The 20572-nt window shown below is 54.9% G+C and overlaps 1 protein-coding gene across 6 annotated transcripts in view; it reads right to left on the bottom strand.

Annotated features, from left to right (window-relative positions):
* UBASH3A (ubiquitin associated and SH3 domain containing A) overlaps positions 1–20572 on the bottom strand; it is a 43785-nt gene that overhangs the window by 1341 nt on the left and 21872 nt on the right. For 3 of the 6 annotated variants that reach the window (XM_030329063.1, XM_030329062.1, XM_030329066.1), the window contains 7 exons: positions 16252–16351; positions 13252–13374; positions 11528–11620; positions 8957–9101; positions 8133–8239; positions 5478–5587; positions 123–2145 (listed from right to left, as the gene is read on the bottom strand). In XM_030329063.1, the coding sequence (XP_030184923.1) occupies positions 2008–2145; positions 5478–5587; positions 8133–8239; positions 8957–9101; positions 11528–11620; positions 13252–13374; positions 16252–16351 (816 nt within the window). In that variant the 3' untranslated portion in view covers positions 123–2007. Of the gene's footprint in view, positions 1–122; positions 2146–5477; positions 5588–8132; positions 8240–8956; positions 9102–11527; positions 11621–13251; positions 13375–16251; positions 16352–20572 lie in introns of those variants that run through there. The other 3 variants (XM_030329064.1, XM_030329067.1, XM_030329068.1) reach the window with 3 other exon arrangements.

Genomic DNA, 20572 nt, shown 5'->3' with positions numbered 1-20572 from the left:
CCAGCAGCCCAGCAAGGAGGAGGGTCAGGGGCTTGTGACCCAGAAGCCTCCCTCCTGAAAGGGTAAATCCAGACACCTTGGGACCGCCCCAAAGAAGGGGCCACTATTTAAATGCCATTTGCTTGATTTGTAAGGTTTTTAATCATCATCATGATTAGTAGTGTCCGGGTGGCACCAGGGGGTATCCGGGAGAGAAAACAAGGAAATACTTCTTCCCAGTCACATACTTGCTGCAGAGAAAGGGGCGGCCGTCCGGGTGCTCTGAGGCAGGACGGACCCGTAGGAGGTGCCCCAGGGCACCCATTGGCTTTCTGGTCAGTTCCTGCTGGGACGTGTGCAAGGTGGTTTCCCCGAGACTGTGCTGTCGACCAGATACGGGAGCCGCCTGTGAGCCGGCTGCCCTCTGCTCTCTCTTCTGTGTCACCCTTAAACTGCTTTATGTTTGGAGACAGAAAAATGATGTCACGAGTAAGTAAAGCAAGGGACAGACACTTTTGTCTTCCTCTCCACAGTTAGACTCCAAAGCCTGTGTGTGTCCCTTGGGACGTGGCGCTTCCTGTGCGGGTTGTGGGGTCCACTCTGGGTTCACCCTCTCTGCTCCTCAAGAGCTCCACGGACTGCGTGGCCCCAGCCTTGCCCGGGAGACGGCAGGGGACAGCTGGGGACGGGGCGGGCACTTCCCTGAGAAAGGCCAGGCACGGGTCAGCCCCGTCGCGACAATGAAATGTCAGAACTGGAGCGCGGTGGGAGAGCAGGGAGTCCAGTCGGGCTCACCGCACCGTGGTGGGATTTTGTCTGGGGCACTGAGTGCGCTGGCGGTGGGGTCCGCTGTGACCAGTGGGGGGTGGGGGGAGAGACTCCCGTCGGCCACCTGGACCAGCTGCTCCGGAGTCAGAGGCACCCCTGGATTTGCAGCATCCTGGCAGGCGTCCCCGTGCCGGTGGGTGTTCCTGTGAGTCAGGGCAGGCCACGCCCCCCCCCCCCAACTTGGCCAAAAGGGAGAAAAGGAGAGGCTGGGGCAGGCCTGCACGAGGGAAGCGCGTCTCCTCCTCCTACCGGGGCCCCCGTACGAGCAGCCCCATGCGTGGGGTGTGGGGGGTGACGACTGTCCGCAAAGACATCCACATCCCAATCCCAGACCTGCGGCTGTGTCCCTCACAGGGCAAAAGGGGCCATGCAGATGGGATTAAGCTGCAGGTCTTGAGGCAGAAGGTCGTCCCGGACTGTCGGGAGGACCCTCCATAACTGCAAGAGACCTTACCGCAGGGGGCTGGGGGTGTGAGGGTGTGAGGCGGTGCAAGCGGAGGGCAGGGACAGACCTGAAGACGCTCCGTGTGCGGATGGAGGCGGAGAGGGCAGGGGTCTCTGCAGCCGGGAACGGCCAGGAGACGGACCCCCCCACAGCCTCTGGGGGCCTCGGAGTCCGCTGACCTGTCTGAGGAATCCTGACCTGCAGAGCCGGAACGGAACTGATTTGCGTGTGTGTGTGTTCAAAAATGCGTGTTGCCCCTGGCCACCGCTCCGTGGTGACTTACTGTGCGGCGATAGAACCGGTACCCGGGGAGCGGGCATCGCGAGCTGCGGGGCCCTGATTTCCAGCCGGTGGGTGGTTTCTGGTGAGATTTTATTGCATATTACGCCCCCTTTGGGTCTGTGTAGACATAGCCCAAAGGGGGTTGAAACAGAACTGGGAGAATGACGGGGAACCCACGAGCCACAGTGGGCAGGTCCTTCCGTCCTTTGCGGTGGGTCACGGTGACCCGCTTCCCTCCGGGCCACGCGGCACGTCCACACCTTACAGGGTCTGAGCTCGCAGGACAGAGGTCCACCTGCGGCGGCTACGAGGGTGGCGGCAGGTGGCTGAACGTCCTGGGACGTGAAAGTGCGTCTTGTGCGTCTACAAATCACACCGAGGGGGCGTCGGACCCCCTCAAACGCCGGCATCGCCCAGCCGCGCCGAGAGCTGGGCCTCCTCGGCACGAGCCGCGCAGAGCACGAGCGAGTCTCTTAGCTGCCCGGGACCCAGTTCCTCCAGTTGAACGCAGAGTTCGAGCCATGGGTCAGCGTCTTCACGGGAGGGTTCACCAACTCCCATTTCCCTTCCTCTTTATTTTCTTCGCAGAAGCACATACCCAGAGAAGGAATCTAGGACAGAGTTTTCAATCACTTGTTAATATCTTGTAGGAGGTCGATCGATTTTATCGTCGCTCTAGACCCAACAGACAGGCCCTGCCGGGCCGGGGAGGTGGGCACGATGGGCCCTCGCTGGCACCGCTGCCTGAAACATGATGCTGGCGCCTCACACAGCCGTCCCCAGCGGGGCCGCGCCCCTCGCTCCCACGGACCAGGGCGATGTCTGCGGACCAGCAATAAGCTGGTGGCACTGGGGGTGCTGTTGGCATCTAACGGGCAGAGGCCAAGGATGCTGCTGATATCCACGGTGCCCAGGACGCCCCGCGGCCCAGAAGTACCCTGCCCGAGGCTCAACGGTGCCCAGGCCACAGCTTGAAGAGTGACTTACATTCTCAAAGTTGGCATCGCAAAGATATAGGCGTTTTCAGAGCCCAGGAAAAAACCGCAAGGTGAGACTTTAGACCTTAATCCCTTCATCTGTAAAATGAACGTGTTTGTGGACATCTTTGTTTTTAAGGCTTTGTTGTTGCTGTTGTCGTTTGCATGTTTTGCTTTCCTGTTTTTCTTCTCTCTTTTGATGTCTGGAAATTTCTTGGTGAGACAAAATTTGCAGAAATTCCAACATGCGGTGGGGGTCCACGTGGATGATGGCGCTGACTCAGGATGACTCTCTCCTACTTAGAGAGACTGTGCATGTGTGTGTGCGTGTGTGTGCATGCACGTACATGTACGCACACGTGTACACGTGTGTGCATGCATATGGGTGCGTGTACCTGTGTGTACACCTGTGTGCATTTGTGTCTGTGAGTGTATGTGTGTGCATGTGCACATGTGCGTATGCATGTGTATGTGTGTGCATGCATACATGTACATGTGTACCCCTGTGTGCATGCGCATATGCATGTGTGTACCTGTGTGGGGGCATGTGTGTGCATGTGCACATGTATGTGCACACACATATGCATGCACATGTGTACACGTGTGTATGCATGTGTATGTACACACGTGTGCGTGTACCTGTGTGTACACCTGTGTGCATGTGTGTCTGTGAGTGTATGTGTGTGCATGTGCACATGTGCGCATGCATGTGTATATATGTGTGCGCATGTGCATGCATACATGTACATGTGTACCCCTGTGTGCATGTGCGTGTGTGCGCATGCGTGCACATGTATGCATGCATGTATTTATGTGTGCAATGTACACACATGTGCACGCATGCATGCATGTGTGCATGTGTGCACGTGCACATGTATTGCATACACATATATGCGTGCACATGTGTACGTGTGTACCTGTGTGCATGTACCTGTGTGTGTACACCTGTGTGCATCTGTGTCTGTGAGTGTATGTGTGTGCATGTGTGTGCATGCATGTGTATATATGTGTGCATGTGCACGCATACATGTACATGTGTACCCCTGTGTGCATGTGCCTGTGTATGTGTGTGCACGTGTACACCAGTGTGCGTGTGTGTATGTGTGTGTATGTATGTGTGTGCATGCGCACATGTGTGTGCATGTGTATGTGTGTGCATCTGTGTGCATGCATGTACGTGTGCGTGCATGTGTATGCACGTGTGCAAGTACAAGTGCACACATGTGTGTATGCATGTGCACGCATGTATGTATGTGCACACACATGTGTATGCATCTATGTGCGTGCACACGTACACCAGTGTGGTTGTGTGTGTATGTGTGTGAGTGTATGTGTGTGCGTGTGCGTGTGTGTGTACACGGGGAGGCAGCGTGATGGGGTGGGCAAGGGGAAGGTCGTGAATGATCTGTTTCCGTCTGCCCTCGATTTGAAGGCCCGTGGCTCCACAGAGCCCCTTGGTAAATTTCTGCTGTGTGCAGGCGAGTGCAGCTTATTTGGGGAGGGGGTGGGGTGGGCACCAAAGTGTCAGGATAAAAATGTCAGAGGAATTTGGAAGTTCAAGGCTGGCCAAGGGTCGGGGCAGGGGGTGGGAATGGGGCTGCAAAGACTAATAGGGCTTTGGAACAGCCTCCACATGCAACGGTCAGCAGCTGGCATGTGCGGTGGCCATCGTGGGGGTGACCTGGAGCCCCAGGAGAGGGGGGAGGGGCGCGGGAGCAGGAGCGGGCAGCACGGGAGCACAGGGGGGGTGGACAGGGGCTAGAGCAACAGACGGGGAGCAGGTGCGCGGGGGCCGACCAGGAAAACCCCAGAAAAGTGCATCTTCACCCAGTGTGGCCTCGAGCCCTGTACTCGGAGAGTGGTAGTCGGTGGCCCAGGACCCCTAAGGGCTCGGGAACATCTGGGTCACAGTTGGGAAAGCCCACCTCGGGGGCACTCTGAGGGGCTTCCACTCAGGGCCAGAGGAAAGTGAATGGGAAGAGAGAGGGTGCACGCAGGTATCGCTCTCTGACTCGCCCCCCGTGAGGGAGGACCCGACTTTCTCTGGCAGGCAGGGCGGGGCTCCGAAAGCCGGGAACTTTGCGTAGGCACAGAGCCCGTGTGGGCCGGGCAGGGCACGGGGCTGCCCCTCTGCAAACAAGCTGGGGCTGGTCGTGGTCCTGTGACGATTTTGCACGAAGGAACCAGCTCAGGGGCCCATCACCCATCCCAAGTGTCGTTTATGCCACTGTACTCCCGGCCTCAAGGTCACTGGCTGATTAGTTTGATAAAAAGGCCAAGGACAGTGGGCAAGTCTGGCCCTGAGTAGATTTTCGGTGCAGGAGCAGGGGGTGTGTCTGAGCCCCCAGTTTGCCTGCCTCGAGTCATTTCACTGGGTGACGGTCAACAGGTCGGTGCAGACCACTCACTACCCTTCTCTACACATCCGTCACCTGTTAGCTTTTCTTGTGAGTGTTTGCAGAGCCCCAGCCCGGCCCCGGACACGCCGGCCGTCACCGCAAGTGCTTGTGTGTTCCATGGTGGGATGACTCCAAAGGCGAAGGGTGGGGGTTCCTTTCTGTCCTCGAGCCCCCCACCCCCTGCCCCTGGGTCCCCAGAGCAAGCCAGCCCCGCAGTTGTCCTTTGTCCTTGTATCCACATGGCTTACTACTCACTGGACCATCTGGTCCACTACAGGGACTGCCCGTTTCTTATTTTTCATATTATCTGGGCAGCAAATGGCCAAAGTTGCCATAATGATGATAAAAATGACAAACCGCTCCCATCAGCCCCCCACCCAGGACCGCCCTTTGTGTAAGAGCAGGTGCACACGTTCTCAGGACACAGGGTGGGTGGGGTGGGGGGCGTCCCTGCTGCCCTGGGTTGTCTGGACCCCTGCTTTCATTCTGAGAGGGGAGCGTGATGACCCCGTGTGCTCGGGGTGCTTGACTTCACGGCCCGAAGGGGAGGAAGGGGCGGGCACATACCTTTCTCACGAGCTGGGCGAAGTCTCCGCTGTCGCGGGGAGGCAGCCCAAGGAGTGGGCGGGTGCAGGAGTCCAGCGCTGAGCCGTGGCCCACGATCAGGATGACGCCTACTGTACAGAAAGGGACACCTCGGAGTCAGAGCAGGCACGGAGAGCGCCTTCTAGTAGAACGAGAGTCCCCAAGGTCGTCGGGTGGAATCACCCGCGGGGTACACAAAGCCTTGAGAGATCCCGGGTCGGAAGCGGTGCGGCAGGTAACCCCGAGTTGCGGGTCCCCCATGCGTGTGCACGGTCCCTGCTGTATCACGTCCTCGTGCACCTTCTGGGGGTGGCCGCGCCTGTCGGGAGCTTCGGGGATGGGACTGTGCTGTGACCTGAGGGACCACCTCTTGTGGGATGTGGTGGCTGCCTCCCAGGCTGGGTCCCTCAGCTTGAGAGGCATCAGCCACCATGAGCCTGCTGATGCCTCTTGCTTCAATAACGACACCCCGAGTCCACGGGTGGAGCGAGTCTTCTGCTGGCGGGCGTGACTGCCGCGGGGACCAGTCACAGCTGGGGGGAGCTGGCGGGTCCTGGTGGGTCCACGAGGTGCTGTGGCCGGCCCCACAGGGTCCACCTGGAGGAGGCAGTCGGGTGGAGAGCTTCCCCTGAAGGTTCTGGCCGACACAGAACGATTCATTCTTGCTGCTTCCTGACACTGAATTCTCCAGCGTGACCGAAGCCCTGATGTACTATTTCCTGTTAATTCCGCTCTCACATCTCTGGCCTCCGAAGTCACGGTGCGGTGGCAGCCGGGATGCCGCCTGGGAGGCGGACGCACGGCTTCGACTCTGGGCCTGTGCTCTCGGTGCTCGGGTGACGTGGGCACGTAGGCTTCAGTCCTCTGGACTGCAGGGTCATGGGGTGTGCGTGGAGGTGACTCCAGGCTGTGCAGGACGGTGACCAGTTCACAGATAACGTCTGCCCGGGGACCGGTGGGGTCGGCTCTTACCCTCCAGCCCGCCTGGAGTTTTTACTCCTCCTCTGCCGCTGGCCACACCTGTCACGCTCCCACCTGCCTCATGCTGTCCCCCCTCCGGCACCGCTCACCTTCCAAATCCGACTTGTCCTGTCCCTCAAGCATTGCATCCTGACAGCCTCAGCCACACGGGGACGGATGGGCTGTGTTCCCTGCGGTGAGCGTCACAAGGCAGTGTTCAGAGGGGTTGGAGCTGATTGAGCAGATCCCCATCCCTGTTCCGGAAGGCCTCACCCCTGTAACGGGGGGAGTGTCCTCGGAAGGGCAGAGCATCCTGTGGACACTGAAATTCAGCTCAGGACAGAGGCTCGAACTGGAGTAGCTGGACAGCGGTGGCCTGAGGACGGGCCCCCGTTGTACAGCGAAAGGCTCCCACGTCACCGTCTGTCCTGAGGCGCTCTGTCGCAGTAACTGTGCGTAACAGGAGTTTGGGAATCAACCAAATGCCACTAAGGTGTGGCTTCTGGAAGCACGTTCCCCAGGGTGCCAACCGGTCAAAATGGGCCATTTGTAAAGCAGCCTCGCGGCCGGCTGTGTTTGGGGGAGCTGGGCGCGGCAAGGTTTGGGTCTCTTCCTACAGGATGTGAGGGAGCGTGTCCCCCTGGCGCGTTGGGACTGTCCGGGGAGGCCAGGTGCTCAGCTCTTCCCTGAGAGCAGAGACGGTCTTCCCTCGTCAGCAGACATCTCTGCCCGAGTCTGCGGGATGCGGGACGAAGGATAACCAGGTGGGGAAGCGGGTCTTGTGGTCTCTCACTGCCTCGGAGACTCTTCCTCGTGTTATTCGAAACTCCTAATATTCTGGATGTCATGCCTTTCCCCAACAATCTCCAAACTCTTTGAGGGCAGAGCGCGTGCCTTCTTCGCTTGGATTTTCCCCACGACGTTTTATTTGGTCTCTGACACGTCGCTGATGTTCAGCGTGCTAACTTAAAATTCTAAAGGGTTATGTGTCAACTTTTACCACAGATGTTTTCAAATATCCCCCAATAGGCCCACAGGGGCGTCTAACGCATCCCGGAGCCGCAATGGCGTGACGTTGGCACATCGCGCACCGTCCGTGAGTACACCGCCCCTCCCCCGCTACCCCCACCGTCCCACCATTCCACAGACTATACCTCAGTCTGCCCCTTCACGTGACCACTTCCCGCCCTGCCACGCCCAGCCTGCCACCGTCACACCTAACAGAATTCACACGGTTTCTCAGGCATGTCCACATTCAGACTCCACACTCAAATTCCGAATTCAGGTTTCTCTAACGGGCTCAACCGTCTACATGTACGGACGTTTTGTTCGAATGTGACCTGACATCTGGTTCGCGTTCCATTCTTAGTCTCTTGTTTCCTAGGAAGTGGACACGAGCGGTTTGTGTTGACCCTGCCATCCTGGATCCCATCAGCTCTCGGTGACAGAATCGGGACCCGACCCCCCCCCCCCCGGGTGGTGGCAGGTATGTGGCCACGTGCCCGGTGACTGCAGAGGCCTCCGTGTGACACTGTTGGTTGGGGAGGGGGCGGACGAGGTTGGGGCTTTCCTAAACTCTGAAAATTGGCCAGTTTCCACCCCAGAGGTAAGACCCCACCTCCCCGGGGGGCTGCCCATCCCCAGGGCCGGGGGCTGGGGGACGCGGGAGGCCCTTACCGTCCCGTGGGCGGATGCTGGTGATCCATCCGACGCTCACCGCACACCTGTTCACATACTCGTCATAGCTCTCGGCCGGCATGAGGGAGGCGAGGGGAAACGCAGGCCTGGAGGAGGAGACGGGGGTGGCTGCCACGCCGGCCTGCTGGCCGTGTGGTCAGCGGGAGAAGGAGAAGCCCTTCCGGGAGGGCGGGGCTCTAGGTCCACGTGACAGTCCAGTGTGGGCCCCAAGCAGGCCGGGGGCCGACGTTCGATCTCTCTAGCAAGTACGCTCACTGAACCCCAGGAGGGTTTGTGACGGCAAAGAGCGGGCCGTGGCAGAGAAGGACAAACCGTGTCTCCTGGACCACACCCTGGCCGGGCTCCCGGAGCTCGAGTCTCACGAGGCCGACCGTGGGCTTCCGTGTCCAACCGCGTAGAGTCGGTTTTAGCGAGACTCCTGCTGACACAGGGAGCCGGAACCCCCACCCTTGGTGTCTGCTCCTCCTCGAATCCTGAGCAAACCCCGCCTCCCCCGTCACTCGCAGGTGATGCCTGCGCACGCTCACTCTGGCCTGCCTCGGCAAGGCTACTGCTGTGGTGGTGCACGGAGAATTGCTCCCCCCACCCCATCCCTCAGTAGCGTCCCACCTCTGCCCTGCTCCTTCACTAAAATCCCTCACTTGTCCCCATTATGTTCAGAGCCGGGTCCAGTCCTGGTCCCTTGTCACACCCCCAAGGCAGTGGTCCCCCAAATACGGTCTTTAGTGCTGTCGTGAGTGTTTCTTCTTGAGCGGGAGCTACGAAGGTGCCCCACCCCGGCAGAAAGGGAGGGAGCGACCCACCTGTAATCCATGCTGACGTTGAAACCTGCCTCCTGCAGCTCATCCAGGGTCATGAGGGTTGGGGTGGTTTTGCCGGACTCCCATTTGGTCCATTCAAAGATGCCGGGTTCCACTCTTATCTTAATCGTTTTCTCCAGTTTGAGCTCTGGATCCAACAGAATACAAGCGTTTGTAATCCTCAGTGTCCAGATTGGTTTTATGTGAGTCTCTTAAACAATACTTTTTTAAAAAAATGTGGGTTTTTTTTCCCTTGGCAAATATTGTTCTGTGATTACTTACAGGTGTGCTATTTCTTTTTTTTTTAAGTTTATTTATTTAGTTTGAAAGGGAGAGAGAGAGAGGCAGAGAGCGGGAGAGAGAGAATCCCAAGCAGGCTCCGAGCTGTCAGCACAGAGCATGACTTGGGACTCGAACTTATAAACCATGAGATCATGACCTGAGCTGAAGTCAAGAGTTGGACAGTTGGCCAATGGAGCCACCCAGGTGCCCCTGCTATGCTATTTCTAAGACAGAACCCACCAGATGGTTGAAAGGCATCTGAGGAGCGGTGACGCCTGTCCATAAGGAAGGGGACAGAGTCTGCCCGGCCTGCGAGATGCCACTATCAGTGAGCTCACCCTGATGGTCCCATATATCTCTACAGCCAGACTAGCACTGGGCCTCATCATTGATCAAGAGTGAGAGCACACCATGTCGACCGACCCAGGGATCCATGGAAAAGACTCGGCCAATGGAGGAGCACACTGGTCACCACTGAGGCGCCATCTTGACAGACACCCAGATTGAGGAGAAGGTGAAGGGTGAAGGGAGCTGTCTCTTGGAACACCCAGACTTCTCCCCGCTACCCTTCCCGAGAATTTCATACCTCGACCAAGAGAACACCTATAGCATAAGGCCATCTCTTTGAGTGGGGGAAAGAGGGCCTGAATACTTTTATTTGAAATGGAGAAAATGTCATTAAGCTCCAATGCTGGAAATAAATCAGTTCCCCAAATGTATTCCAGGTCCACGGAACAAGTTCCTTTGCCAAAGCACATTTACGAAAGGGAGTTACACGGTCTAACCAGGCTCCTGAGTTCCCTCCAGCCTGTGGAGGGCCCGTGTGTCCAGTGGGAACAGTTGGAGAGGTTCCCAAACGGTCTTGGCCACTCCTTCTGTGGACCCATCTTGCGGCCACTTTGTTCTGTGGGTCACATTTTGGGAAATGGTCCATCTGGACAGTCACTGACATGACAGTGAAACTAAGGGTAGCATGTAAGCCTCTCAGATGTCTGTCCTGTTCCAGGACCTGTGAAGAAGGTTGAGTGCCCTCATTTTCCTGAACGACCCAGAATTTATACACTTGGACTTTAAACAGCATCGTGACAATAAAAAAAGATGTTCTGCACATAGACCAAAAGTCCACGAGACATCGTATTAGAGACACTGACGTTATCATCACCGGAGAACATTTCTGAGAACTTTGCACTTCACTTGTCGAGCCCACCCGTCATTAGCTCCAGCTCTCCACCTGGTCCCCCACATCTGCCCCTGCAGGAAAGCCCCAGGCCCTGTGGTGGCTGGGTCTCCATGTAAAGTCAGTACTCAGTGACCACCCTCTACCTCTCTGATAGACGTGTCGTGCCTTCCGTGCACCCCAAGCCTCCAGAAGTCCTTCCCTTTCTGGCTTCCAGCCGGTGGCCTGACCCCCACTGTCTCTGAGAAAGTAGAGGCAAGCCCCCTCCCCCACATCAGCACACCTGCTGTGTCTGTGTCCACGTCTTCTCCCCTCTGTCCCATCACTGTGGGGCTTTGGCCTGTGCTCCTGCACTGCTGACTACATCATGTCCACTGCCCCCCCGCCCCCTCCCTCCAAGAGGGCAGGGCAGGGCTCCAGCAGCAGACGAAGAACCAAGGCCCCCAGAACAGGCTGCACTTCTCTGGCAGGAACTCTCTTTTTCCTGCAGGCAGAAGCTGCTAAAGGTGGTCTGGGGGCTTCCTAAGGGACATCCGCCTTCAGTGGCGCTGGACAGCTCCCAGCAGCCTCTCCCCTCGCCCCGGCAAGAGTCATGAGCTTGGCCCTCAGAAGGGACCACAGCTGTTCCCAGCTCTGTGGGCTTTTGAAACCCCTCCTCAGATGCTGTTTTGAAAGCCACATGGCAGGGGCGCCTGGGGGCTCTGTCAGTTAAGCGTCCAACTTCGGCTCAGGTCACGATCCCACGGTTCGTGGGATCAAACCCCATGTGGGGCTCTCTGCAGTGACAGTGAAGAGCCTGCTTGGGATCCTCTCTCTCTCCTTTTCTCTCTGCCCCTCCTCTGCTCTCTCTCTCTCTTTTTAAACATATGTTAGATACAAGCAGATGCAGGTGGACAGTGTGATGCCACTCGATTAGAATCCTGGCATTCCAGAAATGTTGAGGGGCTCAGTGTCTGCCAACAGCTCTCGGAGGACTGGTCCAAAACTGTCTTGCGACTTCTGTGGCCATTCATTGCCACTCATCCGATTCTTACCCCCGTTCCCTTCCCTCCCCCCTTTGGAGAATAACCATGAGGTCAGGGCCACCTGCGATGCTCACTGCAGCTCTTACCGACCTTCCAGGATGTGTTTGGCTGTCTGCACACAGCGGAGGGCTGGGGAGGTGAAGACGGAGGTGATTCTGATGCCGCTGTCCAGCAGTGCTTCTCCTGGAAAACAGCAGGTGCAAAAACCCCTCTTCATAATTGTAACCTCCCATGGGGAGGACTCTGAGGGCGGGCTCGCTACCTGAGGTAGGCAGGATCTTAAATGGCCCCGAGATTTCCAGCCCCTGATGCACCCACCCGTAAGGTCCCCGTGAGTGTGGCTGGAGGCTGTGAATGTGGGAGTGTTGTGTCCTACGGCAGAAGGGAGATAATTGCGGGTAAGCCTGACCCATCCGGGCGAGCCCGTTAAAAACAGAGATTTATCTCTGGCTGTCACAGAAAAAAAGTCAGAGAGTCCAAGGTATGCGGATTCCGCACGCAAGATATTCCCTACTGCAGGCTTCGGAGATGGAGGGGGCCACATGGCAAGGAGCGTGGGAGCTGAGAAAAGAAAGCCCTTTGGTGATGGCCAGCAAGGGAACCAGGACTTCAGTCCTACAACCGCAGGGAACCGAATTCCCCCAACAGTCTTTTGGGGGAAACTGCAACAGCTTCCAAGAGGCTCCGGATGGGCGCTCAGCCCCGCTGACAGTTGGAGTTCAGGCTGTGAGATCCTGAGCAGAGAGGGACAAGCCCGGAGCTCACATTTCCTCTCGCAAAATTAGAGGGCCTGGCCCCTGGGAAAGAAGGAGACCTTTTTAGGAAATGCACGGTGCCAAGCTGGCGAGGCTGTAGGGGAGGCTGTCACGGGCTGGATCGTACCCCCCAAATTCATCTGCGGGGGTCCTCACGCTCCGTTCCTCAGAGTGTGACCTTCTTTGGGCACGGTGTCTTTATAATGGCAGTCAGGTTATGATGCGGTCGCTAGGGGGGGGGCTCTGGTTCAATCTGACCGGCGTCCTTCTCAAAGGGGGGAGTTTGGACACAGCCATGATGGGCACAGAGGGAGGCGAGGAGGCAACGGAGGCGACGTGAAGACCCAGGGAGAAGGCGGCGTCTATAAGCCCGGAGGAGGGGCCTGGAGCAGCCACCCTCAAGGCCTCGGGAGGACCTCAGACGCCTGGCTTCCAGAACCACAAGAGAACAAACACATTTCTGCTGATGGAGCCACTCCACCTGTGGCACCTCATCAGGGCGTCCCCGGAAATGAGTGCAGAGGTCAAAAACTGCCCGCACGGACACCCCTTCAGAGACCCTGAGCTCCTTCCGGTAACCAGCAGTGTGCAAGCCCACACACCTCCCTCATTTCTTGATTCGGGTCTTTTCGTTCATAAAATGAAGACCAGATGAACCCGTTGGCTTTTTTGGCTCCAAAAAGTCAACCGTGTGGGACCAGAACCCCAGACATAAAGCATAAGCCCAGACTGACAGATTCTGAAGTAAAATCAGAGAGGATATGTTCTTTAAAAAAAATTTTTAGTGTTCATTGCTTTTTCCTCCCCTCTCTTGTATCTTTCATTCCTTCTGACCCCCCAACTGTCCATCCTGGGTCAAACCCCTGCACCTGCACTTACTAGCTGTGTGGCCTCGTGCAACTTCCTTAACGTCTCTGTGCCTGAGCCGCTTCCTCAGCAGAATGGGGTTAATGCTAACACGGACCTCCGCGGGCATGTAGCAAGGGCTCAGTATGCATTAGTGATCATCATTGCTGTGATTAATGTTACTATTTCTACCAGAATGATCCCCAAACATACCTGCCATGCGGGACTGGAAAATTCCACACGATGATAGTGGAGGATCATTTTCAAAGTCTTTGATTCCACTGCTCCTTCTGGGCAGACTGCAAGGGAAGTTCAGGTCTGGCCGGTAGTATTTCCCTGAAGCATAAATAATCACCAGGCGTTCAGGTCCACCGACTTAGTGCAGGTTTGGAACCCCCAAGATCACGACCCACATCGGAAGCAAGGTTATCATTTAAATTGTTGTCATCTGTGTTTTTTCTTTTTTTTTTAAATTTTTTAATGTTTATTTATCTTTGAGAGATAGAGACAGAGACAGAGTACAAGTGGGGGAGAGGTAGAGAGAGGGACACAGAATCCAAAGTAGGCTCCAGGCTCTGAGCTGTCAGCACAGAGCCCGACGCGGGGCTCGAACTCATGAGCCATGAGATCATGACCTGAGATGAATTCAGACGCTTCACCAACTGAGCCACCCAGGCACCCCTCATCTGTTTTTTCTTAAAGGTGCTCTGTGATGTGGAGTCAACCGTGACACATCTCTTCAAATGCACAGGACACAGGTGTCAACCCCAGAAACCTTGAGACCCTCTGTGTCCCCTGAGGTCTCCTCAAGAAGATTCACTCATACAATCTTCTTGATTAAGAAAGGAATGTCTCCATTACTGACTGAGCTAAACTTGATAGACATCTCAAGTTGGCATTAATCACGGAATGGAAATTCTACCCATCCCTGCAGCTGACAGTGTGTTACATTGTCCCCAGGGACAGAGTGCACATGGCCAGAATGCTCCTTCAGTCGATTGCTGGAAATCAGGTGGATCCGTGGGGTCTCCCCTCAACCCTCCAACCAGAGGCTGCAAAACGCTTACCCTGACTTTGACCTTGAGCTCTATGATCTGACAATCCCACGTGCAAATCCTGGGACCACCAGTTACTAGTTGTATGATTAGAGTCAACTGACTTACTCTCCCTCATTAGTGAAAGGGAGAAATGATAGAGCTGTTACAACGAATCAGTGTGGTAATGCCCGGATCCCAACGCCTGGCTCAGGGGAGGTGGTTGATAAGTGGTAAGCTCAACCTCATATTGAATTATTGATTACCCCTACAGATGACACTATGCCACACCAAGCCCTCATGTCCTCCCAAGCAACCCCAAACCTTCCAGCTGCTGGTAGTTTCTAGCAGCCCAGCCTCCTTTCCTGAGACCTGCTGCACATCCTGGGGTAGACGCTGTCACTAACCCTGCCCGAGCACACCAGCCCAGCCCTCCACATGGCCTCCTAGCCCTTCACAAACACAAAGAGGCAGCTTGCTACTTTGAATGCCTTGCTTTCATGCATGACTTTCCTGGAAGCTCCCTCCTTGGCATTTCCATTGGCAGAGACTTTGTTTGAAGAAAGGCTTTCATTAAATGCCAAAACATATCTTGTGTTTTCTGGGGAAAGTCGTATTTGTTTTCTTCCCAGAGAAGGTCCCTTGATGGTATTGTTAACCTGTTCCACGTAGGTCTTTTGTCCTCGTTGACACTTTATCTGTGAGAAGCAGAGAGCGGAGCTCAGAAGAGGATAAGGATTGGAGCAAAGTTAGGGTCTGATGGTGTAGAGCCTCACAGATGGAGGGGGGTCAACTGGCTAGCACCACTGAGAAATGAAGGGCCATATGAGGGCCAGAAGTGAGCAGAAATGAGGAGGAAATCTGGGGTCCGAGGAGAGTCTGGCAGCACCCCCTGAATACCCCATTGTAATTGATTAAACAAGGTAATACACAAAGTTTGGACAAATTAGACTGTCAGTATTCACGGTATCAAGGCCTGCTCGGCCTGTGGAAAGAGCCACCAGGAGCCTCCTTCCAGCTGGGACTATCCGGTGTCTTTCCCCTGTAGATGACTCAGTCTTTTGTCAATATTCTTCCTCTTTCCATGATGTCCAATGAACGTCTTTGGCGCTGGTTGTTTTGTGTCGGTTCTCACACCGCCACGGCCACACGCACACTGACGTGGTGTGCCATTTCAATCTGTGGTTTCAATAATTGTTGTATTACAGGGAAGTTTCTTCTCATTGCACGTCTGAATGTCAATTTGTCCTCACAGCCACGTGTCATCCTGTTGTCTCTTTCCTGAGCCTTTGCGTCTGTGATTGATCTTGTTTTATAGAGACAAGCATAGCATCACTTCCGTAGGGTCTTGTAGATATGTTTGGCCATGATGTAATCTGTTCAGAATTTTCCTGGTGCATGCTGGTCATCTGCCAGTGGTTTTCCCTACTCATTTCCCCCTTTTCTTATCCTGCTGGGTTCCCAGAGGAATTCCAAAAGAGCTTAGCTAGACCAGTTACTGTGAATGGATTTTATCACTCTGTTCATTCAGTATCTTCAGTTGTACAATTATTTGTGGCTTAGATGTTGTGGCATGCTGGGATTTCCGTTCAGGGATGTGCATTGGTATAGATGCATATCGTTGTGGGTGGGCTGTATTTATAAGCACTGTCCTTCGTTCCTGGTATCCAGCGGGGTGAACTTGGGATAAGCAAGACACACGTTCAAAATATGTCCATCGGTTGAGTTGCACAGCTAAACATTGCAGGGAAGTGACCACAGCAGTGAAGATTATCTCAGAGAGATACAGCAATGAGACTGAGATAGGGCTGTGCCAGCAGCTGAGGGTTCAGAGACCGCAGGTCACAGTGACACAGTGTCAACTCAATGCTGTACTCGCTAACCAACTTGCCGTGTGTGCATCCAGAATAAAGACGACTGTCCATGGGTCACACCAGCTGATTGCTTACTGTTGATAGCCATTCCCCCATCTTCCACAAAGCATTTGAGGTAAGATGCTTACAGACAGTGTGCACGCGTAGAATATCTCTGGAGAAAGATATAGCACGTACCCCTCCCACATATACTATCACCCTGAAGAACGGTGCCACAGGGGACCTGGCTCAGGAAACGGAGAAGTGATGTCATTTGTTAGATCTATATACTTTCTGGGGCTAGATCCTGCCAGGATGTTACCTACCATCAGGAGTGGAACACTGCTGCAGCCACGACTTCCCGAAGATTTGATCCACTCTCTCCCCGTGGCGCACCACCAACACACTCTTCCTCGCTATTGTGGCCTGAGATGGTGGAGGAAAGACATGGGCAATTTAACACCCCCATTCTTAGACTTACTCAATGGGAACCTCCCCTCGTCATCCCACAGGTAGCCTAGAAACAGAGTCTCATCCTTCCTTGCTCAGGGACTGTAGCCCATTTCACCAAAGTCATTGCAATGAAAGAAGGTTGGGAATTGAAGGTGGGAATCTCTTTAATTTCTGGCCACTTTCTGTTTCCTGGGCATTATGACATTATAAAGGGAAAGAAAACCCACAGGAATAACCTATGCCATACATTGCACATCAACTTGTCTACCTTTCTGTTTCTTCTAGGTCCTTACCCCATGTCCCTCCAGACTGCTGTCATGGAACACCACAGGCTGGGGTCTATTAGCTACAGATCCTTATTTCCTATAGTTCTGAAGGCTGGAAATCTGAGATCGGGGTGCCTGGTGATCTTCTGGGCTGACTTCTTGCTGGGTCCTCACATGGGGGAAGGGGCAAGGGATCTCTGTGGGGTCTCTTGTATTGTAAGGGTTAAATTGTAGTGTAGGGCTAACCTGTAGCCTTAACAAATAAAAGCTTTGTTTTAACACTATAGGTTAAAAGATAACAGCCTTATCCTATCAATCAAGGGAAGGATTAGTGTTTGATTGGATGGGGACAAGGGCCTGTTTGAACTGTTTCCACCTGGGAACTATTCTTTTGTCCTGTTCCCAGGTGATAATAAGATGATGTGGTGGGCTATAAAAACTCTGTACCCCGGCTGTTCGAGACCGCACTCTGGTCAAGATCGGTTTGCCTTGCCTCTCACTGCAATAAACTTTGTTGTGACTGTCACTGGTGCCCGTAGCATTCTGTTTCAGGAGTCGTGTGGATGCAACGGTATAAGGGCACTAATCCCATCATGAAGGCCCCACCTCCCCTCACCTAATCGAGTCCCAGAGGCCCTACCTCCTAATGTTAGTACATTGGCAGTTAGGATTTCAACATACAAATTTGGGGGGGACGCAAACATTCAGACAAGAGTATCACTCCATTGTGACTTCTTAGGACATTATCTATATCTATACATATATATTATCATATAATAGATACTGTGTATTTTCTCTGCATGTAGATACTGCTGTCAGCATCCCTGGGGCCTAGCATACTGGGAGCATGCATGTCAGAGACTAGGACACAAGCTTCAGTTCACAGATTCCCCACGTAGGGACCTTGGATCTCATTGGGACCAAGGGAAAAACACAGAAAGATGAGTCATAGAAGAAGATGAGAGGCAGAGGTGGCAAGTCCTACCACAGCAGGAGGGCTGGGGGGACTTCAGGTAGGACATGGAACTTGGTCATGCCTGGAGCCAAGGTCACCGGGGATGAATGGGCCAAAGTCACCAGGATGGACTGGCCAAGCTCACCAGGGATGGTCAGAATGAGAAGGGCACTGGGAAGGCAGCTGTAGCTGGTGGTCAGCTTGTCTTTGCCCAGTTCCTTTTCCACAGTTGGGCCCTTTCCTCCTGCTTCCCATCTTTGGCCTCATAGCAGTTTGAGGCTGGGCTTAGAGGTGAGAAGGAAGGAGCTGATATTGTGTGTTTTTGCTGCAGAGTGGAGTAAGGAAGGGAGGCGGCAAGACATGGCCCTCCTGAGCATGGAGCCCAATCACCAATCCCCAGGCCCGCTCTGATTTCTCCCAAATCCTAGAATGGAAAACGCAGATGCCTTGGACACCCAGCACCCTGGTGAGACAATGACACATCTGTACCCCAGGCAATGCTACTGGCCGTTCCCTTTCAGATTTGATTCTTCAAACAGAGTGGAGCCTGGAGGGTCTGCACCAGCTGCCTCCTTTCTCAGCACTTCTCTGAGTTTGTCGGCAGGGTCAAGTGGCACCATGTGTTGGGACGTGCTGAGAAGGAGGTGGTGGGCAAACACCACGTGCCTCATGGTGTTCTTGGGGCCAGTACCACGGACAGCTCCTGCCAGACCCTCGTCCCTCGTGAAGTCCACAGCCACGCACAGTCTCCAGCGGCTTAACCCGCTGGCCATTCCTGGCCAGTCTGTCTGCCTTCTGATGTGTGCATGAAATGTGTTGCTTGTGAGCCCGTGGAACATTCCAAGTCTCCATGCACAGGTTCTCAGGGCCTCGGGGCCCATGCTCTAAAGTGGACATATGGTTGGGGCGCCTGGGTGGCTCAGTCGGTTAAGCGTCTGACTTCAACTCAGGTCACGATCTCACAGTTCGTGAGTTCGAGCCCCGCGTCAGGCTCTGTGCTGACAGCTCAGAGCCCGGAGTCTGTTTCGGATTCTGTGTCTCCCTCTCTCTGACCCTCCCCGTTCATGTTCTGTCTCTCTCTGTCTCAAAAATAAATAAACGTTAAAAAAAAAATTAAAAAGAAAACCAAAGTGGACATATGGTCAAAGCAAAGCCAATATTATGATGGTCTCTTAATACAGGGTGCAGACGTTTGGTTCTGGAGGCAAACACCCACCTTCTCGGGTAGAGCACCAAAGGGAAGTTGGTCTTGTCTTCCACTTGTGAAGTATGGTTGATGCCTATTTCCACCAGGATGCCTTTCCCCAGGAGGATGAACATTAAAATGTCTCATCCCTGCCCCCTGTCTGCAGGCAGATTGCAGGACACACAGGGCTGCCAGCCTTAGTCTGCTTACTGAGTCTCCAAGTACTGTTGATCGCTTTGGGCTGGGGTTTTGAGTTTGGAGCATCTTCTTCCCTGGGTTTTTTAATTTGGCGCATTTGAAATTTGAAATGCAGAGCTTTGCAACAGGCGTTTCAAGAAAAAGTGCAGGGTCCACGGGGAGTGGAATGACCTTGCTTTGAGGGTCCAGGGGATACCAGGGCCGTGTCGTCTCTTTAGACACGAGGTCCCCGGGTGGAGGTTAAGTGTTGCTGCTGTAACAACGCATCACCGCCTGGAGGCTGAGAGCAAAAGACATGTGTTCCTTCAGAGTCTGGAGGCTAGAATTCCGAAGTCACCGTATCAGCAGAGCCGTGCTCCCTCTGAGGCTCTAGGGGTGATCCTTCCTGGCTTTCTCAGCTCCGGGGCCCCAGCAATCCCTGGATTTGGCTGAGACACTTCAGTCTCTGTCCCGATACTCAACACAGCCTCCTCCTCTGTGTATCTGTGTGCTCTTTTCTTCCCTGTGGGTCAGATCCCCTGTTTCTCCCTCTCCTAGTGGCTGCTGTGATTAGATTTAGGCCCCCCTGGGACACTCCCCATCAAGACCCTTAGCGCAGCCCCATACGCAAAGACGCTTCCTCCTTGTAAGAGACCATTTGCAGGTTCCAGGGATTAGCTCCCCATATCTTTGGGGCCATTCTTCAGCCTGCTGACGTCCATTCACCAAAGCTGATGCCACTGTATTCTCTCCTTACCATGTGGAGGGGGGACCTCAGACCAGGTGAGGAGCATTCGGCTCGCAGGGAGACGTCTGTCGGGCTTTCGCCCATTTAGAGCCGCGGCAAGTTCAGACACAGGCCAATCTGTGGGCCGACCCTCCCGTTCCAGCTTCTCCCGCCCTCCATCTGGAAAGGGGGGCACGGCCTCAGGGAGCCCCACCCCAGTCCATGCCCTCTCCCCTGCAGCCTACCAAGGGGGGCAAGTCCCGCCTCTGCTGTGCCTTCCGGAGTCTGGGCAGTCTGGGGAAAGGAGCCCCGGTTTTGTCTGTCTCTGGCTCCCAGCCAGCGGCCGCTCTGCTCGGGGCCACTCTGGAACCGGAGATCCATCTACAAGGGACGATCTGTGGCCTCCCCAGTGCCCGGCGTCCTGTGCTCAGCTCTCGTCTGCACCAGGCCCACCTCAGCCTGGAGGCAGCCTCTGAGGGGCTGGTGGCTTTTTGGGGAAGGAGGGCGAGTTTGGATTTAGGGTGATTCGATCAAGAGTCCCGATGAGGGTCTTCATTTGGTCATTCGGTGATTCATCCAATGAGACTTACAAACCAGGCCCTGAGCCAGGTGCCGAGGACACAGGGACGAGCCAGACAGCACAGGCCTGCTCTCTGCACAGGAACAGACTCTCAGCACTGAGGGCCTGGCCTGCGGTGGGCACCTTGTTTTCCGTAACCTTCCAAAGCAACCAAGTTCCGGGGCGCTTACGTGCCTGAGTGGCCCCCGCAAGCTTCCTCCCCTCCATAAGTCTCAGTCTTCCCATCTGTAAAATGAGGACTGACATATCCCATGCTGGCTGGAGGTGGCCGGGATGAAGTCCTCGCGCAGTGTGGGGGCACAG

Source organism: Lynx canadensis, chromosome C2 (genome assembly GCF_007474595.2).
Source record: "Lynx canadensis isolate LIC74 chromosome C2, mLynCan4.pri.v2, whole genome shotgun sequence".
NCBI lineage: Eukaryota > Metazoa > Chordata > Mammalia > Carnivora > Felidae > Lynx > Lynx canadensis.
Note: the sequence above shows the minus strand (reverse complement) of the source record. Positions and strands in the feature narration are given on the sequence as shown.